Source organism: Rattus norvegicus, chromosome 1 (genome assembly GCF_036323735.1).
Source record: "Rattus norvegicus strain BN/NHsdMcwi chromosome 1, GRCr8, whole genome shotgun sequence".
Taxonomy (NCBI): Eukaryota; Metazoa; Chordata; class Mammalia; order Rodentia; family Muridae; genus Rattus; species Rattus norvegicus.
In genome coordinates, this window is record NC_086019.1 from 206180567 (window position 1) to 206195021 (window position 14455).

A 14455-nucleotide genomic window follows, 5' to 3' on the forward strand; every position below is an offset into this window, starting at 1 on the left:
CACTCTGCCCTCCCAGCATGGTAGATCGATTCCCTGTGAATTGCCCACTTCTTTAGATACTTGGTTTTCTCTGGCTAATTTTAGTGCAGTTCTACCTTTTCCTCCTGAACACTTACCTTGATGTAGGCTGTTTCTCCCCCTCTTGGTGATTATCTGCCCCTTTGTTCCCTTTCTCCCTAATCTTTTGAATATACATATCCTCCTCCTTAGTTGTATGTGCTCTACTGAGAGTCATATTCAAACATGTGTTTTGAGTGCCGTGGCTTCCCACAGGCCTTGACTCACCTTGGCTGGTAGACATCCCAGTCATTACTGAGGTTAGCAGTGTCACTGTGGTACTCTCTGTGAACTCGGCTGTGGTCTTTGTGGATGAGCTGAGGGAAGATGCTGTGGGTTTGGATGTTGCCTCTGTCACTGTGGGCCTTGTGGGTGTTGACTTCGGTATAGACGTAGGAGACAAAGGTGATGTCAGTGGTCTGGTAGCCACAGTGGTTTGGGGGTATTCTGTAGAGGGAAGTAGTGGCAATGTTTTTTCCCACCTGCTTTCCAGATGCATGTTCAAGCCCCCTGCTCGTTGCTCTGGCCCTCAGGAGACTTATTGTTATCTCTTTATAGCTTGATGAACACCTGTCTTGTCCCTTCCCCAGCCTGCTGTTGTCTGTCTGCCTAGAGTGGGCTCACCCCCAGGCCATGACACAGGTTCTCGGTTCTCTACTCATACTCTTTGGAAGGATGTTGGTTTCTCCTCAGTGTCCCCAGCAGCATCTGGGATTGCCGTGGTGTGTGAGCAGGGTGGGCTGCAGAGTGGAGGCCCAGCAGTTCCCATGGATATTCTATTAGAAGTTCCAGACAGCCTGGAATGCTACCTTGAGTGACCAGCTTGAGTTGTCAACTAGGTTTTTGGAAAAATCTTCATCCTGCCTCTCATGCACAGCTAGTTCTGTGCTGAGACACCACCTCAGGCATATCTCAGTGGGAAGACCGTAAGTAGTAACCCTCCATACCCTAGAATTCTACTATGCTCCCCTCTCCATTTTTACCTCCTGAGGAGACTGTGGATTTCTTTGGAGTGGTCCAGTCTGTTCCTTCCTCAGTGGAGGATGGGGCTGAAGGCGGTGGGGTTGGAAGACCTGGCAAGTAGGAGGGGCCCACAGGTGTGCTTGTAGAGCTGGAACTGTGGAACTCGGTGCTGATGGGGGTTGCAGTAGTAGGCTGTGAACCTGTATAGAGCATATGTGATCTCATGGATGGGCAGAATCTGGCTCCAGAGCTCCCCCATCCCGGGAAGAGCTCGTGAGGGGGGGAGGCAAAAAGGTATAGGGTGGCTCATGGACCTCTGAAGGCAGCGTGGACTCCTGGGAGACTTACCTGGTGAGGCCCTGCTTCCTGCTCAGTCAGGTGAGTCAAGTGGCCACCATCAATGGCTGGCCAGAAGCTAAGCTTTGTAAGTTCTTTCCCTTGTAACCTAGGGCTTGCAGGGTACATTACCCACCCTCCCAGGGCCTGGCAGATGTAGAAGCTGGGCTGGTGGGGTGGGGAGGGCTGTCCACTGGAGCTAGGGTGAGCCCTGGGCAGGAAGCCTTCATCCTGTGGTACCAAGTGGGTGAGCAATCACCTGTGGTGGTTGGTGGTGGTGTGGTAGTAGGTGGTGCTGTAAGAGAAGGGCAGGCGTTGTCAGGGATAGCTGTGTATGAAGCTTCTCCCCTGACTGGCCCTCCCCACCCCTGCCTCTTTCCCTCTCTTCTTTGTCAGCCTTGTAGGGAGAGTAGGGATCTAGGGCTGGGTTCATAAGAAAATTCCCACTGTGTATCCAAGTACCCTGGCTGGTGTGGGGCACTCTGGCTGTGGGTATGTAGTGGCTGGGCTGGGGAATAGGGCAGAGACCAAGGGGTCCAGCACTGCGTTTTTGTTTCTGCTGTGGCCTAGGATTCTGTTTGAGCCATTGTGTCAGTGTCCTGAGGGAGAGGATCTAGGAAGGAGTTACTAGGCCTGGACAAGCTTGAGACACAGGCTGCCCACACAAGGGCTGGTCGTGGGAGTGCCTGCTGGACTTACCACAGGGTACACAGGTCCCTTCTTTGTGGTCGAAGTACTCATTCTGGGAGCAGTTGTAACAGCCTGGGATAGAAATGGGCAGGCTCAACACTCCAGCCCCACTTGCCTACAGGGAGCCCTGCCTTGCTGTGCTCCCTACCCTACCTTCCTGCCTCCACCTCCCTCCTTCCTCCTCTCACTTTACACCAGCTCCTGAAGTTACTCTTTGGCTCTACAACTCTGCCTTTTCTGCCCTTGCTTTCTTGGCTCCTGGTTCCTGTGTCTTAACTACATGTTTATTATTCTATCTGTCTGTCTGTCTGTCTGTCTGTCTGTCTGTCTGTCTATCTTTTTGAGACATCTCACTATGTAACTCTAGCTGACCTGAAACTAATTATGTAGCCCAGACTGGCTTTCAACTTCAAAGATTCCCCTGGCTCTGTCTCCTGAACGCTGGGACTAAAGGCGTGTGTGACTGGCCTAATCGCTCTTTTGTGATGTGGAGATCTCCACCTGTGTCCCAGCTCCTGCCCCATCCTGGCTCCCCCTGCCAGAGACTTTCCAGAGCAGCAGCAACCCATCTAGCTGTGTGTGGGGTTCCTGTGGCGCCCATTTTAACTTCCGAATGTCAGAATGCCATCTGACAGTTCTTTAATTCCTTATTTTGGTTTTTAAGGATCTTTGCCAGGCCAGGGAGCAGGGCTAGTTTGGGTGAGGCCAGGTCCCCAATTGAAAACAGGGCCTGGAACTCAGTACACATTCTCTGAGTGTGTGAGTGAGTGACTGTGTGCGTGGATGAGTGTGCACTGGGGTCAATGTGTGCCGAGGAGTGTGGGTGGACGGATGCGGGAGAGTGGATCTGCGTGCAAACGAATGAATGCATCATGAATAGACTTTTGCACGAATGGATGGATGGACCTATGAATGGCTGAATGAACGAAAGCCATAGGCATGGCACGTGCGTCCCAGGCCCTCATACCTTCAGTGTTTGTATCCGGGAAGCTTCCCAGGCTGCCAGGGCAGAGACAGGGCTGGTAGTGCCACGTGCAGTTGTGCTGAGCTATCTGGTATCCATTGTCACCCACCAGTGTGTGGGTGTTGTAGAAGTCACAGTAGATGGCTGGGAGGAAGGACGCACATCAGCTGGCACCAAGGCCTACATGCCAACATGAAGGGCTTGGGGTCTGTTGGAGGCTTCCTCTTGGTGGGTCTGGGAGGGGAGAGCCTGGGGAACCGCTGGTGACCCAAGGTTGCCTTGCAGGGGTACAGCCTGGTGCCTACCTGGAGAGAAGGCTTCTGGGGTAAGCCCCTGGGTGGAGCAGGTTTGGGCATGGGGTGAGACACTCACGGCAGAAGTCTGGGGTCCTCCAGTCCACACACACGCCCTTGTCCAGACAGGCCTTGGCATAGGCAGCCACTGCATCACACAGACACTCGCAGTCCCCGCCTGTGTCGCACCCACAGGCATCATGCACGCAGGCCTCATAGTAGGGCAGGTGGTATACCTGTGGAGAGGAGGGTACCATGTTGCCATTGGCTGCTGCGGTGGTGGCAAGGTGGAGTTTAGACTTTGTTACCTTGGGGAATAAGCTTTGGAGAGGGAGTATCCTGGCTCTCTGAGAGGCATCTTCTAGTGTAAGCTATAGCTCTAATCGGCTGTCACCTTCCAGAGGTGAATGTTGTTGGTGCTCAGTCACCCCTGCTCTGGGGTATCCATTAGAGACAATTCCTGTTGGGACCAGAGTGTGGCAAACCCAAGCCGGGTGTCTCTTGCTTGCATGCCTGATCCTCTCGGGGTCTCTGCTCCCTTCTTCAGCTCCTCTAAGCTATCCCAGATGTCCCCTGGCTATAGGTACTTTGCCCCACATGAGGTAGTCTCCTGCAATTCTTTCTGAGCACCAAAGATCAGGGTTTACCTCTGAGTCCAAAAAGCTCATCCCTGCCTGTAGCCGTGTCACTTACAACTGAATATCTCATCTCTGGGCCACGTATCCCAGAGTAGCCAGCTGTCTGCCTGGGGTGACACTTCTACTCATTGTCTTATCTGCTATGGTCCTCTGGTGGGCAGAGGTCTGGGCACTGCTTATCATATCTAGCTTGTGTGTGACCCTGGCCTCCGGCGCTGGGTACACCCCTCTTCACACCTGATAACCTCCAGCTAACCTGGAGCCCAATGGTAGGAGGACTGTGCCCGCTGTCCCTGTCTTGGAGGACAGGACCCACCTTGCTGTGGCAAGCGGCAAAGGTCTGGCTGTTGATAATGTTGCATTTGCGCTCAGCCCACGAGCGCCGGAAGGTATTCAGGCTGCAGGGATCCACCGCGTAACTTGCATCCCCACACAGTGGGCTTTCCTTCCACGAGTTCACAAACTCCAGCTCATTGGACGCCACATACTTGCTGCGTGTTTCGAAGTCATCTTTCATGTTCCCATTGGAGTTGCCACACAAGCCACAGAGGGGGTCCTGCTGGGGAACAGTTGCTGGGGAGTCATGCAGGCTTTGTGGTGGACCCCTCGCCCAGAAACTAGCCAGGGCCTTGGTTCACTGGCAAACATGCAGTGAGTACCTGGGTCTCACGGCGGATCTTCATAGAGACACTCATGTGCTTGTTCCACATAAGTGTCAGGTTGAGCCTTCCAGGGATGTCTATGTCCAGCACAAGATTCAGGGGGCTAGGCTTCACTTGTAGATGCACCAGGGGTTCTTCCCCACTGACTGTGTAGTTACCGTCTGCCATTGTGATGGATAGCCCCTGTGGGGGGAAGGGTTGTCATCACCTGCTTTCTCTTCCTGCTCACCCAGTACCCAGATCAGTCCATGACTTGAGTCTTTGGAAGGGAGGGGTGAAGTCCAACATGATAGGTTTCCATCTTTGTGAGGATCAGTTTGAAGACAGCCTAAAACACACGATAAACTCGAGACCAGCCCTGGCTACACGAGACCCTGTCTCAAAACAACAACGAAAGACATGTCTAGGAGTATCTATTGGGAGCCAGTTCTGGACAGAAGGTGCTAGACATGTGGAAACAGATTCAGCTTCCTGGAGAGCAGCTTTCTTTCTGCCCACGAAATGCTATACGGCTCTGGGAAACTGTTGGAGACCACGTGGCCAGCTCTGAGTGTGCAACCACCCAGCTGGCCACCAATCTCTCGCCACATCTTCCTGTCATACAAATGAGAAGGGAGGATGGGAGGGTGTTCAGTAAAGGAGGAAGCTTGGAAGACCTGGGGGCTGATGATCAAATTACAGCCGGCCTTCTTCCACCCTAGGCATCACAGTCACTTACACCTAGGGAGATCTTGATGGCTCTGGAGCAGGTGACCCCCGACTTCCCACAGATGACGTTCTCTGTCAGGACCTTGAAGGTAGGCTGTGAGCTGTTGGCACCACAGTCATCCTGCAGGAAGAGGGTGTTGAGGAGAAGCCCTCATGGTCCCCACTCTGGTTCCTGTTAGCCTTTGGCCCCGGGCTCAATGGTTACCGTGGCCAGCGTGTATTCGCAGTTGCCGTCAAACACAAAGCGTTGTCCATCAAAAGTTATGATGTGGCCTTCGCCGTAGAGGACACAGGTGGATGGACACTGGGTGCTAAGCTGGCAGGTCCACCTTCCCTGCGAGCAGGTGCTGGGGAGATGGCAGTGAGAAATGGTTAGACATGGTCTTTCCACACAGGGAGATGGACTGGGCTGTGACCCTAGGATTCCCCACCTCTGGGAGCCCTACCCTGGGACAACTTACTTTTGGGAGTCTTCACCTGCCCAGATGACCCTAGGGGTCTGGGTGTTCATGACCTACCAGGTCTTACAGTCTGTATGGAGCTCAGAACCACCAGGGTAGGATGTCCCTGCATAGTCACATGGGCATTCCTCTGCGGGCACACACTGCCCGTCACTGTTTTCATAGAGTCCCTTAGGACAGACGCAGCCGGATTCGCACTTGGTGGGTACCTGGTGGGGAGACAGGGTTAGTAGCTCCTTAAGCATTCTGCAATCCCAGAACCAGCCTCCTTGAGACTACCCGTGTCTTTTCTTTTGTCCAGCCTTCTCTAAGGTCTCTATGGACAGCTGAGTTTTACTCTTAGAGAAGCCACCCTTCGGGTAATGTTTCAGGTGTGTGTGTGTGTGTGTGTGTGTGTGTGTGTGTGTGTGTGTGTGTGTGTGTGTGTGTGCCACATACTCAGAGACAGGTGGCTGTAGTTCCCAAGCCGGGAGCCAGTCCATGTCCTCAAGAATTCCAGAGACAAGCACCCTGTCCTCTAACTGCCTAGCTACCAATCAGCTCCTGACTCAATGCCCAGCACTAGTTATCGAGACAGAGCCACAACCAGAGGGACCCTGAGTGCAGCATGGTCCTGCTGTGTACTGGCTCCTGTAGACTTTTAGAAACCCTCTCCACCCTGCTTCTTACACAGGCAGTGCCTGTGGCCAGCATCTGGCACGTGGGGGCACATGCAGCTCCAAACTTGTCCTCTGACGACTGGCTGCAGGACTGGAAGGTCTTGGGCTCTGGGCAGGATGCTGCAGGGAAGAAGCAGACAGGTCAGGTGGACTGGGGACACGAGGTGGTGCAGGGGCTTCTTTTTTTTTTTTTTTTTTTTTTTTTTTTTGGAGCTGGGGACCGAAGCAGGGGCTTCTTTACGGGGTCTCATGGTCATCCCCTGGTATATACTTACCAAAGAACATCTCTGCTTGCCGTGGACAGCTCAGACGCCCATTGATGCAGTAGCTATAAGAGAGAGGCAGGGGGAGCTGGAGAGATGGCTCAGTGGTTAAGAGCAATGACTGCTCTTCCAGAGGTCCTGAGTTCAATTCCCAGCAACCACATGGTGGCTCACAACCATCTGTAATGAGATCTGATGCCCTCTTCTGGTGTGTCTGAAGGTAGCTACAGTGTACTTATATATGATAAATAAATAAATCTTAAAAAAAAAAAAAGAGGGGCAGGGACACATGAGCACACACGCACAGGCCCTTCCCTCACCAGACCTTTCCCAGTCCTTCCCTTCATACCATATGACCCCGTTGATCATGGTTGACTGATCAGCCTGGACAAACTTGTGGCTGTCCAGCAGACAGGGACACTGGGTTTTGTGCACACATTCTGCCTTGTGGTTCAGGTAGGTGCCCTCAGGACAGTTGCAGCCATCCACCGGCACAGGACTCGCGTGACACTCTGTCTCACGGTCCGACAGAGACAGGCAGGTACGGTCACAGGCCTTGCTATCATAGCTGAATGTACGGTTGCCAGAGCACGGCACAGCTGTGGGAATGGAGGGGTCAGGTTCTCGGGACAGGAAGCGGTGTGAGGAGAGGGTCTGGGGCTTGGGGATGTGGTGATGCAGGCAGAGGAATGGCTGAGCGGAGATTAAGGCCCTAGAACCCCTCAGGCTGACCATGAGGCCCTGTTGTGGTCTAGGCTCACATCACTGCTATGCCTGCGACCCTGCCTCTTCTGACCCCTCCCTCCACTCTCTCGTCACAGTCAGCACTCACTGCAGTTGTCCACACTGTTCCTCCAGCCCCAGAGCAGGACGCCACGGGAGGAGCAGGCATGGGCATAGGCCCCCAGCGCAGAACAGATGTGAGGGAAGGTCTCCTCATAGTTGCAGGCCTGGTACACACATCTCTGTGGGGAGAGGACATCTAGGCATCTAGGACTGCATCCGCTGCTACCATCTCCCCTCGTCTCCTCAAGTGCCCACTGCACCCACCTTGTAGAAGGGCTGGGGGTTCACCACATTGTGGCACTTCTCAAACACACTGCCTTTCTTCAGCAGCATGGAACAGTGGGTCTCTGCACACACCTCTGGAGGCAACAGATATAGTCGTGGGTATCCCGTTCCCATCCCAACGGGCTTAGATGGCTGAAGGTGGGGGTGCAGGAAACTCACTGTTGAGCTGGCTCATGGAGCAGGGGTCCGTCTCACGCTCTAGGGCAGCTGGACAGTTCCCCGCACGCCAGGAATCCACAAAGAGTGAGGCAGTGCCTTCGTCAATACCCATGCTGGTTGTGAAGTCATCTGTCGTGTCTCCGTTGAAATTTCCGCAGAGCCCTTCGTGGGCGGGATTTGTGAGCAACTGAGTCCTGATCCTCCCATCCAGTCCTCCATATACCCAAAGCACTCCCCCTGCATCTGTGCCCTTTATTATCACTGGCCTTATATGGCTGGAACTACAGATTCCCTGGATTTGGAGAGCCAGTATAAGATACTCGTGGGTCCCCTCTGCATCTAACTGCAGCGGGGAGGAGACAGCCAGGCTGACTCGGAGAGTGACCAGCAGGACAGTGCTCACCTCTGGTCTGGCCTTTGAACTGGGGCCCGACTGTGATGTACGCCTGGAAGACAGGCTGCATCTGGAACATAATTTGTAGCCCGAAGGTGGTAGCCATCTGGAGGTGGGTAGATGTCTGCCTGAAGATGGTGATGTTGTCTGCAAGATTTCAGGGCTAAGAAGGCCGTCCCTGCTGCCGTGCTCCAAAGACATGGCAACAACAAAGTCCCCAGTGCTGGCCCCAGAAGGACTTACGTGTCTTGTATGGCAGCAATTTGGTGTCCCCGTTGTTGGTGATCACTTCATCCTCTGAGATGACAATTTTGTCCTGGAGAGACGGAGGAGTGGGAATAGGAAGTAAGAGAAGCAGGAGCCAGATGCTGGCCTTCAGAGAGTGGGACATAGCACGTGCTTGACAGAGCAGGCAGCCTTACCTTCTTGGACAGGTAGATGATGGACTCTAAGGAGGTCTCTGAGTGCGAGTAACCCGACTTGTCATACACAGCCATGAGGGTGCCTTCATTGGGAAGCTGTGGGCTCTGGGAAGGGGAACAGGTCAGACATGGATGGACTGTTCCCTTTCCCCCAGCCTTAGGGCTCCTCCTACCTGGAGAAGAGTGTAGGTACAGGTGCCATGGAAACGGTAGGGTCTGGCGTCGAATGTTGTGACAAAGGAACCACCTTCTAGGGAGCAGTGGCCAGGACACGGCTGCTTTGTACAGGTCCAGTGGCCCATGGTACACTGGCTGCAGGTGGATATTGGGGTCATCCCCAGGGGATTGTGAGGCCCAGGGTGAACAGCATCCCTCCCTGGGTCCCATGCTAGCAGAACTTCTTTTCCATACTCACCAGGTTTGGCAAGCTGTCCTTGTGATCTCCCCCGGGCCATAGACCATACCATTGAGCATGCAAGGGCACTGGTTGACTGGCACACAGGAGTGGTTTCCAGATATATCGTCAAGCAGTGTACCTAAGGGCATGGGCTCCGTGGGACAGATGTTCCTGAGGCAGCCTATCACTGTGGGGACTTGTCCTCAGCTGGCTGTCCATCTGTCCCAGGCTCTGCCCTCCTTCATCCCTGCCAGCCTTGGGGAAGGTGCTTTGAATGACTCAAAGCCCACCTCTGCTCCCCACTGCTCACTCTGCATGGAGCCCTTGGTGTACTGGAAGTTTTGGGATCCGTAGATGAGGCCTGGACCCGGGACTCAGATATAGAGTGTCGAGGCCAAGCTGGAGCAGAGAGTGAGTTTTGGGGAAAGTGGGTGCTCATATATATCCTCACCATGGGGGCAGAAGCAGCCGAAGGTGCAGAAGCTGGAGCAGCTGTGCTGTGGGTTGGAGCAAGTCTTGACGCAGACCTCACCACACTCCTGGTACACTTGGTTGGCCGGGCACTGGCTCATGGCTGCAGGCAACAGGCATGGGATCTGGTAAGGAGATCTCACCTGCCTTCCTGAGTTCCTACTTTATTTTTGCTTAGTTTCTGCCCTTCTCAAAACTGTTTTCCCTTTCATCCTGCCTGAACTCACGGCAGAGGCTGGGGGTCCTCCAGTTTCGGACAGGCTGGCCAGCCATGCTGCATCGGCGGGAGTACTCAGACAGTGTGGCGCAGCTGCAGTTGGGCTGGCCTGGCTGGGCACAGTCAGCCATGTCTTCCTGGCAGCTCAACATCAGTGTCTCCTTTGGCACGTCACACCCAGGGGACACCAGGGTCAGTAACTGGTTGCAGATATGTGCCTGAATAGAGAGCCACTCAAGGTCATACGGGCGAGGCCACGTCTTGTATCATACCCAGGGCTTCAGTCATGGAGGTGGCATTGGTCCCAGAGACCCTACACAGCCCCCTTGTGTCTGCCACATTCTGGACCTGGGTTATGGGCCACCTCACATACGTATCTGGTCTTCAGGATGCTGGGACTGGGGATAGCTTCATGGGCACAGATCTCATTGGGGTCATCTAGCTTCTGAAGTGTAGCGTACTTATGGGGTTCCAGAAGTTTGCCTAGGGACACAGGACAGAGATCAGTGTGTGGGACTAACTACTAAGAGGCCTGGAGCCTGACCACCCACCCTGACCCAGCTTACCATCCTCACTGAGAAATTCATTGTCTATCTTTCCATCAAAGTTCCCACACAGTCCACATAGCTTGCCCATGTACTTCTTCTCTACCAGGACCTGTGGGGTGATACCGTTGGTTCCTGTAGGAATGCATAAGGAGTTCCCCACCCCGGCTGGAGAACCCTTAGACTCTTCAAGGTTCCAGGCACTCCCACCTCACCACCCTGCCCTTCCTGGGAGCAGAGCGTGAGGTTTCTTCCCTGACTGGATCCTTCTCCTTTTCAAATAGGGAAACTGAGCTGCTATCTAAGCTCAGGTCCTCTTGGTTGCTGGCCAGCAGTCAACTGTCCAGCTGTCCCGCTAGTCGGGGCTCCTGGAACTCACTTCGAGGAGGGCCCCTCCTGAATGCTGTCTGTCAGCTCGTGAATCTCACCATAAGGTGGGCGTCTGGACCCCACATGATGACTAGCTCCAGCTCCAGCTGCTTGGCCACCAGCTGCACGCTCTGGCCGTATGGTGTGATCTGGAGGCCATTGCTGGTGTAGGGCAGGCTAACAACCCTGTGGGTAAGACAAGTTAGCAGCTGTTCTTTCTGTCCCCCCGACCCCGGCTGCCCTACTCAGCTTACCCAATGTCCCTGACAGAGATGGTTTCTTTGTTCACAGTAACCACAGAGGCTCCCAGTTCTATGATGATCCGGGAGATGTTCCCATCCCCATCTCTCCGCAACTGGATGCTAAAGGTGGTGGGCAAGTCATCCCCGCAGGTGGCCGTAAAGACATAATTACACATCCCTTTGAAATTATACTGATGGCCATCAAAGGTGGAAAAGTGGCCAGCTCCCCACATGGAGCACCAACCCTTTTCTGGAGCTGCGGGGAATAAAAAGATACACTCACTCTCAGTCCCATTTCCCGTGTCTAGGCAGGGCATGTCTGGGGCAGCCCGGTCCAGAGGCTGTGGCCCTAGAGAGCCCACCCTAGCCCCAGTCCCACATGCCCACCCAGCTGTGGCCTGGCCTCTGCCTTCTCTCTAGGCCTTACAGGATTGCAGGTTATCCTCGGAGTCGGAGTCTGTGGCATCTCCAGTCCGGGCACCTGTAAGGCAGGAAGCTACAACTCAGCATCCCCCACACAGCTCCTATCGAGGCTCTGATCAGGGCAGGCGGGGCCAGCGGACATAGAGGTCACAGTTCCCGAATACCCCTCCCCCAGTTAGCACCTTGGATGAGAACTCTTGGCTAACGCCTGAGCTGAAGCTTGTATTATGGATCTTTCTTGTGGAAACCCAAACTACAGCACCGCCAGGGCCTGCACGCTGTGCGTGTGTGCAGGTGCGTGTTCAGGTGCGTGTGCAGGTGCGTATGCATGCATGCGAGTGTGCACGTGTGTGTTCGTGTGTGTGCATATGTGTTTGTGTGCACGTGTGTGTATGCGTACATGCGTGTGTATGTGTGCATGTGTGTGCGTGTGTGTGTGCGCGCGCGCGCGCGCGTGTGTGTGTGTGTGTGTGTGTGTGTGTGTGTGTGTGTTTTGAGATGTGGCAGCTCCCTCCTTCCTGCACCCTGGACCACTGGGCTTCTGGTACTCTGGTCAATAGGGATTTAGATGCTGATGGCTCTCGTGTGTCTTTGGATGTTTCAGCTTCCAGGGACTTAGGCTGGCAAAGGAGGTGGTATCCAGATCTGTATGGCTGGGACTGTTATCTCAAGCTGTTCCACCACACTATCATCCTTGATGGGTTTGTCCTCTGAGCCCCAGCCTGGTGAATGCCCGTGCATCACCTCAGGACCCAGCAGGCGGTGGGAACGGAAGATCTAAAGTGATGTCTAGGGAAGTCAGGAGCATCTGCCTCTGTCGAGCGATCCTTGAGGGTATGGAGAATGGGCAGCCTCCCTGGGCAACAGCCTCTGTAGCTCAGGTTTCTCTCTCTTCCAGACAGTACGGAGACACTGGCCATTCTATGTGATGTGAATGGCATAGACCCAGCTCCTGTCCTCTTGACCCCAGACTTGGGTCTGGCTCTATCCCTCCCCCTTTTGTCTATTGTGCTCTAAGGGGCTCCTGTCCCCTGTCTCCCTCTCCTGACAAGTCTTCCCTCTCTCTGACCCCAGCCTAATGGGCCTGGCGTCCCTGTTTTAGTCTGAGTTGGCCTCTAACTGAGGTCCTTCTGAAGATATCCAGGAGACCACCAGCACCACTGCCCCTCCTGCTGGGACCACCTGCAGCTCAGCCATTGCCAATGGGGACTCCTGGGCTTGTTGAGTGGCCTCTCCTGTCTCCAGTTAACCCGACTCCCTCAGGCATCTGTCTCCTTCCCAGCTTCTGTAGCCTCAGGTCCCACCTGAGTCTGACCTCATACTCTTCACTTCCGCCCTCCGGCTAGGGTGCACAGAGGTGATGCTCAAACACTGTTATAGGAGCAGCCCAACACAGTTCCCCAGACTTCAGCCTTGGTTCCCGCTAGGCCTTTCCTAGTAGGCCCTCCCTTGGCTTACTCTCCTATCCTGGCTATAGGCCCAGGGGACCTGGTTCCAGGCTCCCCCTTCTATTCCTGCCAGGCATGCTGAGTAAGGGGCAAGGCAGGGTCCACGGTGACCTGGTAGGACCCATAGACGTTGCTTTATGACTTTCAGGACTATTTTTGGTGTGAACAGCTGGCCCTATGCAGTGGGGAGGAGATTGCTGGAGAGAGGAGCAGAGTAGCCTGATGGGAGGCGCATCACATTTTTCCAAATCTGAGACCCACCTAGCACCCTTGCCCAAAGGCTGGGTCTACTCTAAGGGTGGGTGTTATATGGTCCATCTCCCTAGGGGAAGTCCCTGATAGCTCCAATTGGCATACAGAGCTGTGGGCTGCGGTGACACAAGATGTCTTCCTACGACGTATGCAGAAGGGGAAGTTGAGACCTGGAGCCAGTCCTACAGTTCTGTTAGTGAGCCAGGTGAAGAATAGTGGAACCTGAATTCTGCCCGGGAACTTTGGGTCCAGCACCAAAGACTTTGTTGGGGTGATACACTTGCCTGCCCCCACATACCTCAGCCTCTCCAAGAGCTCCCAGGGCCAGAGCCAATGGGGAGAGAAAAGGAGTATCATGTCTGTCCTATTGCTAACTGTCACCAAAACTGCTGAGACTGTGCAAGAGGGACCCCCATTCTAGTTCAGGTTTGAGCCCATTCCTTTCCTGGCTACCATACCCAGCTCACAGGAGGTGAACAGGTTTGAGCATTTCGCTGGGCCCCTCCTACCTCCCATTCATCAGTGTTCATTAATATGGCCAGCCTGCCTTAGGCAGTCAATGAGACAAGAAGACCTGAGAACTTCCCCATGCACAGGGACCTATGGAAGGCATTGGGTATTCAGACCACCCTGGGCACTGGTCACTGCCTACTCACCATTGATTAGGGGTCCCCTGAAGAGCAGCAACAGCAGCAGGTGTCCGACCCTGAGCATGGTGGCGCTCTTGGAGCAGAGAGGTGACCACCAGCCCTGGTCTCCTGCTGGGCGCTCAGGCAGTCTTGCTGCTGCCTCTGCTGTGATTGAGCGTCTAGCTCTCCCAAGCCTATATAGGGGTGGGGTGCCCTCCCCCTACCGCACCCACGTGTGCCCCATACTCCAGGCCTGTGATCACCACCGCCTGCCTGGCACAGCGGTGGCCAAACAGGATATTGGGTTCTGCTTTATCAAGACTCAGACTTTGGAAAATTCTGCAACGGTTGTGGCCCCATTATCTTCCCACTCCCAGTTGGGGGCTGACACACACACTCCAGGGGCCCACAAGCACCTCCTGCATCTGGCTGTCCTGGGGGCCAGGGTGGGTCCTGCCACAGCCCGTCCTAACTGCCAGTTCACTGTGGATACCACACACCTTGGAGCCTGGGATGGGGCTGGTCCAGCGGGAGGTCAGGTAGGCTGGGCCTCTTCCTTATCCGGTCAGACAATCCAGTTTCCAACCTTGATCCTGGTACCAAACCAATACTTATTTTCTGCATCAACTTCACTTATTTTGAGTTTTCCTTCCAGGAAAAAGACCACTTGGGGAGAGGTCCTGCTGCAGTATACTGGGTGGTGGTGGGGTGGGGTGGGGTGG

General features: G+C 54.5%; 1 protein-coding gene across 1 annotated transcript in view; it reads right to left on the bottom strand.

The window, feature by feature from the left end:
• The window catches only part of Muc6 (mucin 6, oligomeric mucus/gel-forming), a 38559-nt gene extending 24741 nt beyond the window's left edge, over nucleotides 1-13818 (bottom strand). The window contains exons 1-30 of the mRNA XM_039098009.2: nucleotides 13761-13818; nucleotides 11409-11477; nucleotides 10994-11237; nucleotides 10799-10925; nucleotides 10392-10482; nucleotides 10199-10308; nucleotides 9836-10043; nucleotides 9589-9711; nucleotides 9156-9276; nucleotides 8914-9052; nucleotides 8741-8845; nucleotides 8562-8634; nucleotides 8328-8465; nucleotides 7925-8086; nucleotides 7745-7839; nucleotides 7527-7659; nucleotides 7044-7293; nucleotides 6707-6759; nucleotides 6442-6551; nucleotides 5830-5981; nucleotides 5517-5658; nucleotides 5322-5432; nucleotides 4601-4786; nucleotides 4258-4497; nucleotides 3383-3539; nucleotides 3014-3154; nucleotides 2056-2118; nucleotides 1616-1651; nucleotides 1041-1220; nucleotides 286-504 (exon numbers count right to left, since the gene is read on the bottom strand). Of these exons, the coding sequence (XP_038953937.1) occupies nucleotides 286-504; nucleotides 1041-1220; nucleotides 1616-1651; nucleotides 2056-2118; nucleotides 3014-3154; nucleotides 3383-3539; nucleotides 4258-4497; nucleotides 4601-4786; nucleotides 5322-5432; nucleotides 5517-5658; nucleotides 5830-5981; nucleotides 6442-6551; nucleotides 6707-6759; nucleotides 7044-7293; nucleotides 7527-7659; nucleotides 7745-7839; nucleotides 7925-8086; nucleotides 8328-8465; nucleotides 8562-8634; nucleotides 8741-8845; nucleotides 8914-9052; nucleotides 9156-9276; nucleotides 9589-9711; nucleotides 9836-10043; nucleotides 10199-10308; nucleotides 10392-10482; nucleotides 10799-10925; nucleotides 10994-11237; nucleotides 11409-11477; nucleotides 13761-13818 (4036 nt within the window). The remainder of the gene's footprint in view (nucleotides 1-285; nucleotides 505-1040; nucleotides 1221-1615; nucleotides 1652-2055; nucleotides 2119-3013; nucleotides 3155-3382; nucleotides 3540-4257; nucleotides 4498-4600; nucleotides 4787-5321; nucleotides 5433-5516; nucleotides 5659-5829; nucleotides 5982-6441; nucleotides 6552-6706; nucleotides 6760-7043; nucleotides 7294-7526; nucleotides 7660-7744; nucleotides 7840-7924; nucleotides 8087-8327; nucleotides 8466-8561; nucleotides 8635-8740; nucleotides 8846-8913; nucleotides 9053-9155; nucleotides 9277-9588; nucleotides 9712-9835; nucleotides 10044-10198; nucleotides 10309-10391; nucleotides 10483-10798; nucleotides 10926-10993; nucleotides 11238-11408; nucleotides 11478-13760) is intronic.
• Between the last annotated feature and the right edge of the window lie 637 nt (nucleotides 13819-14455).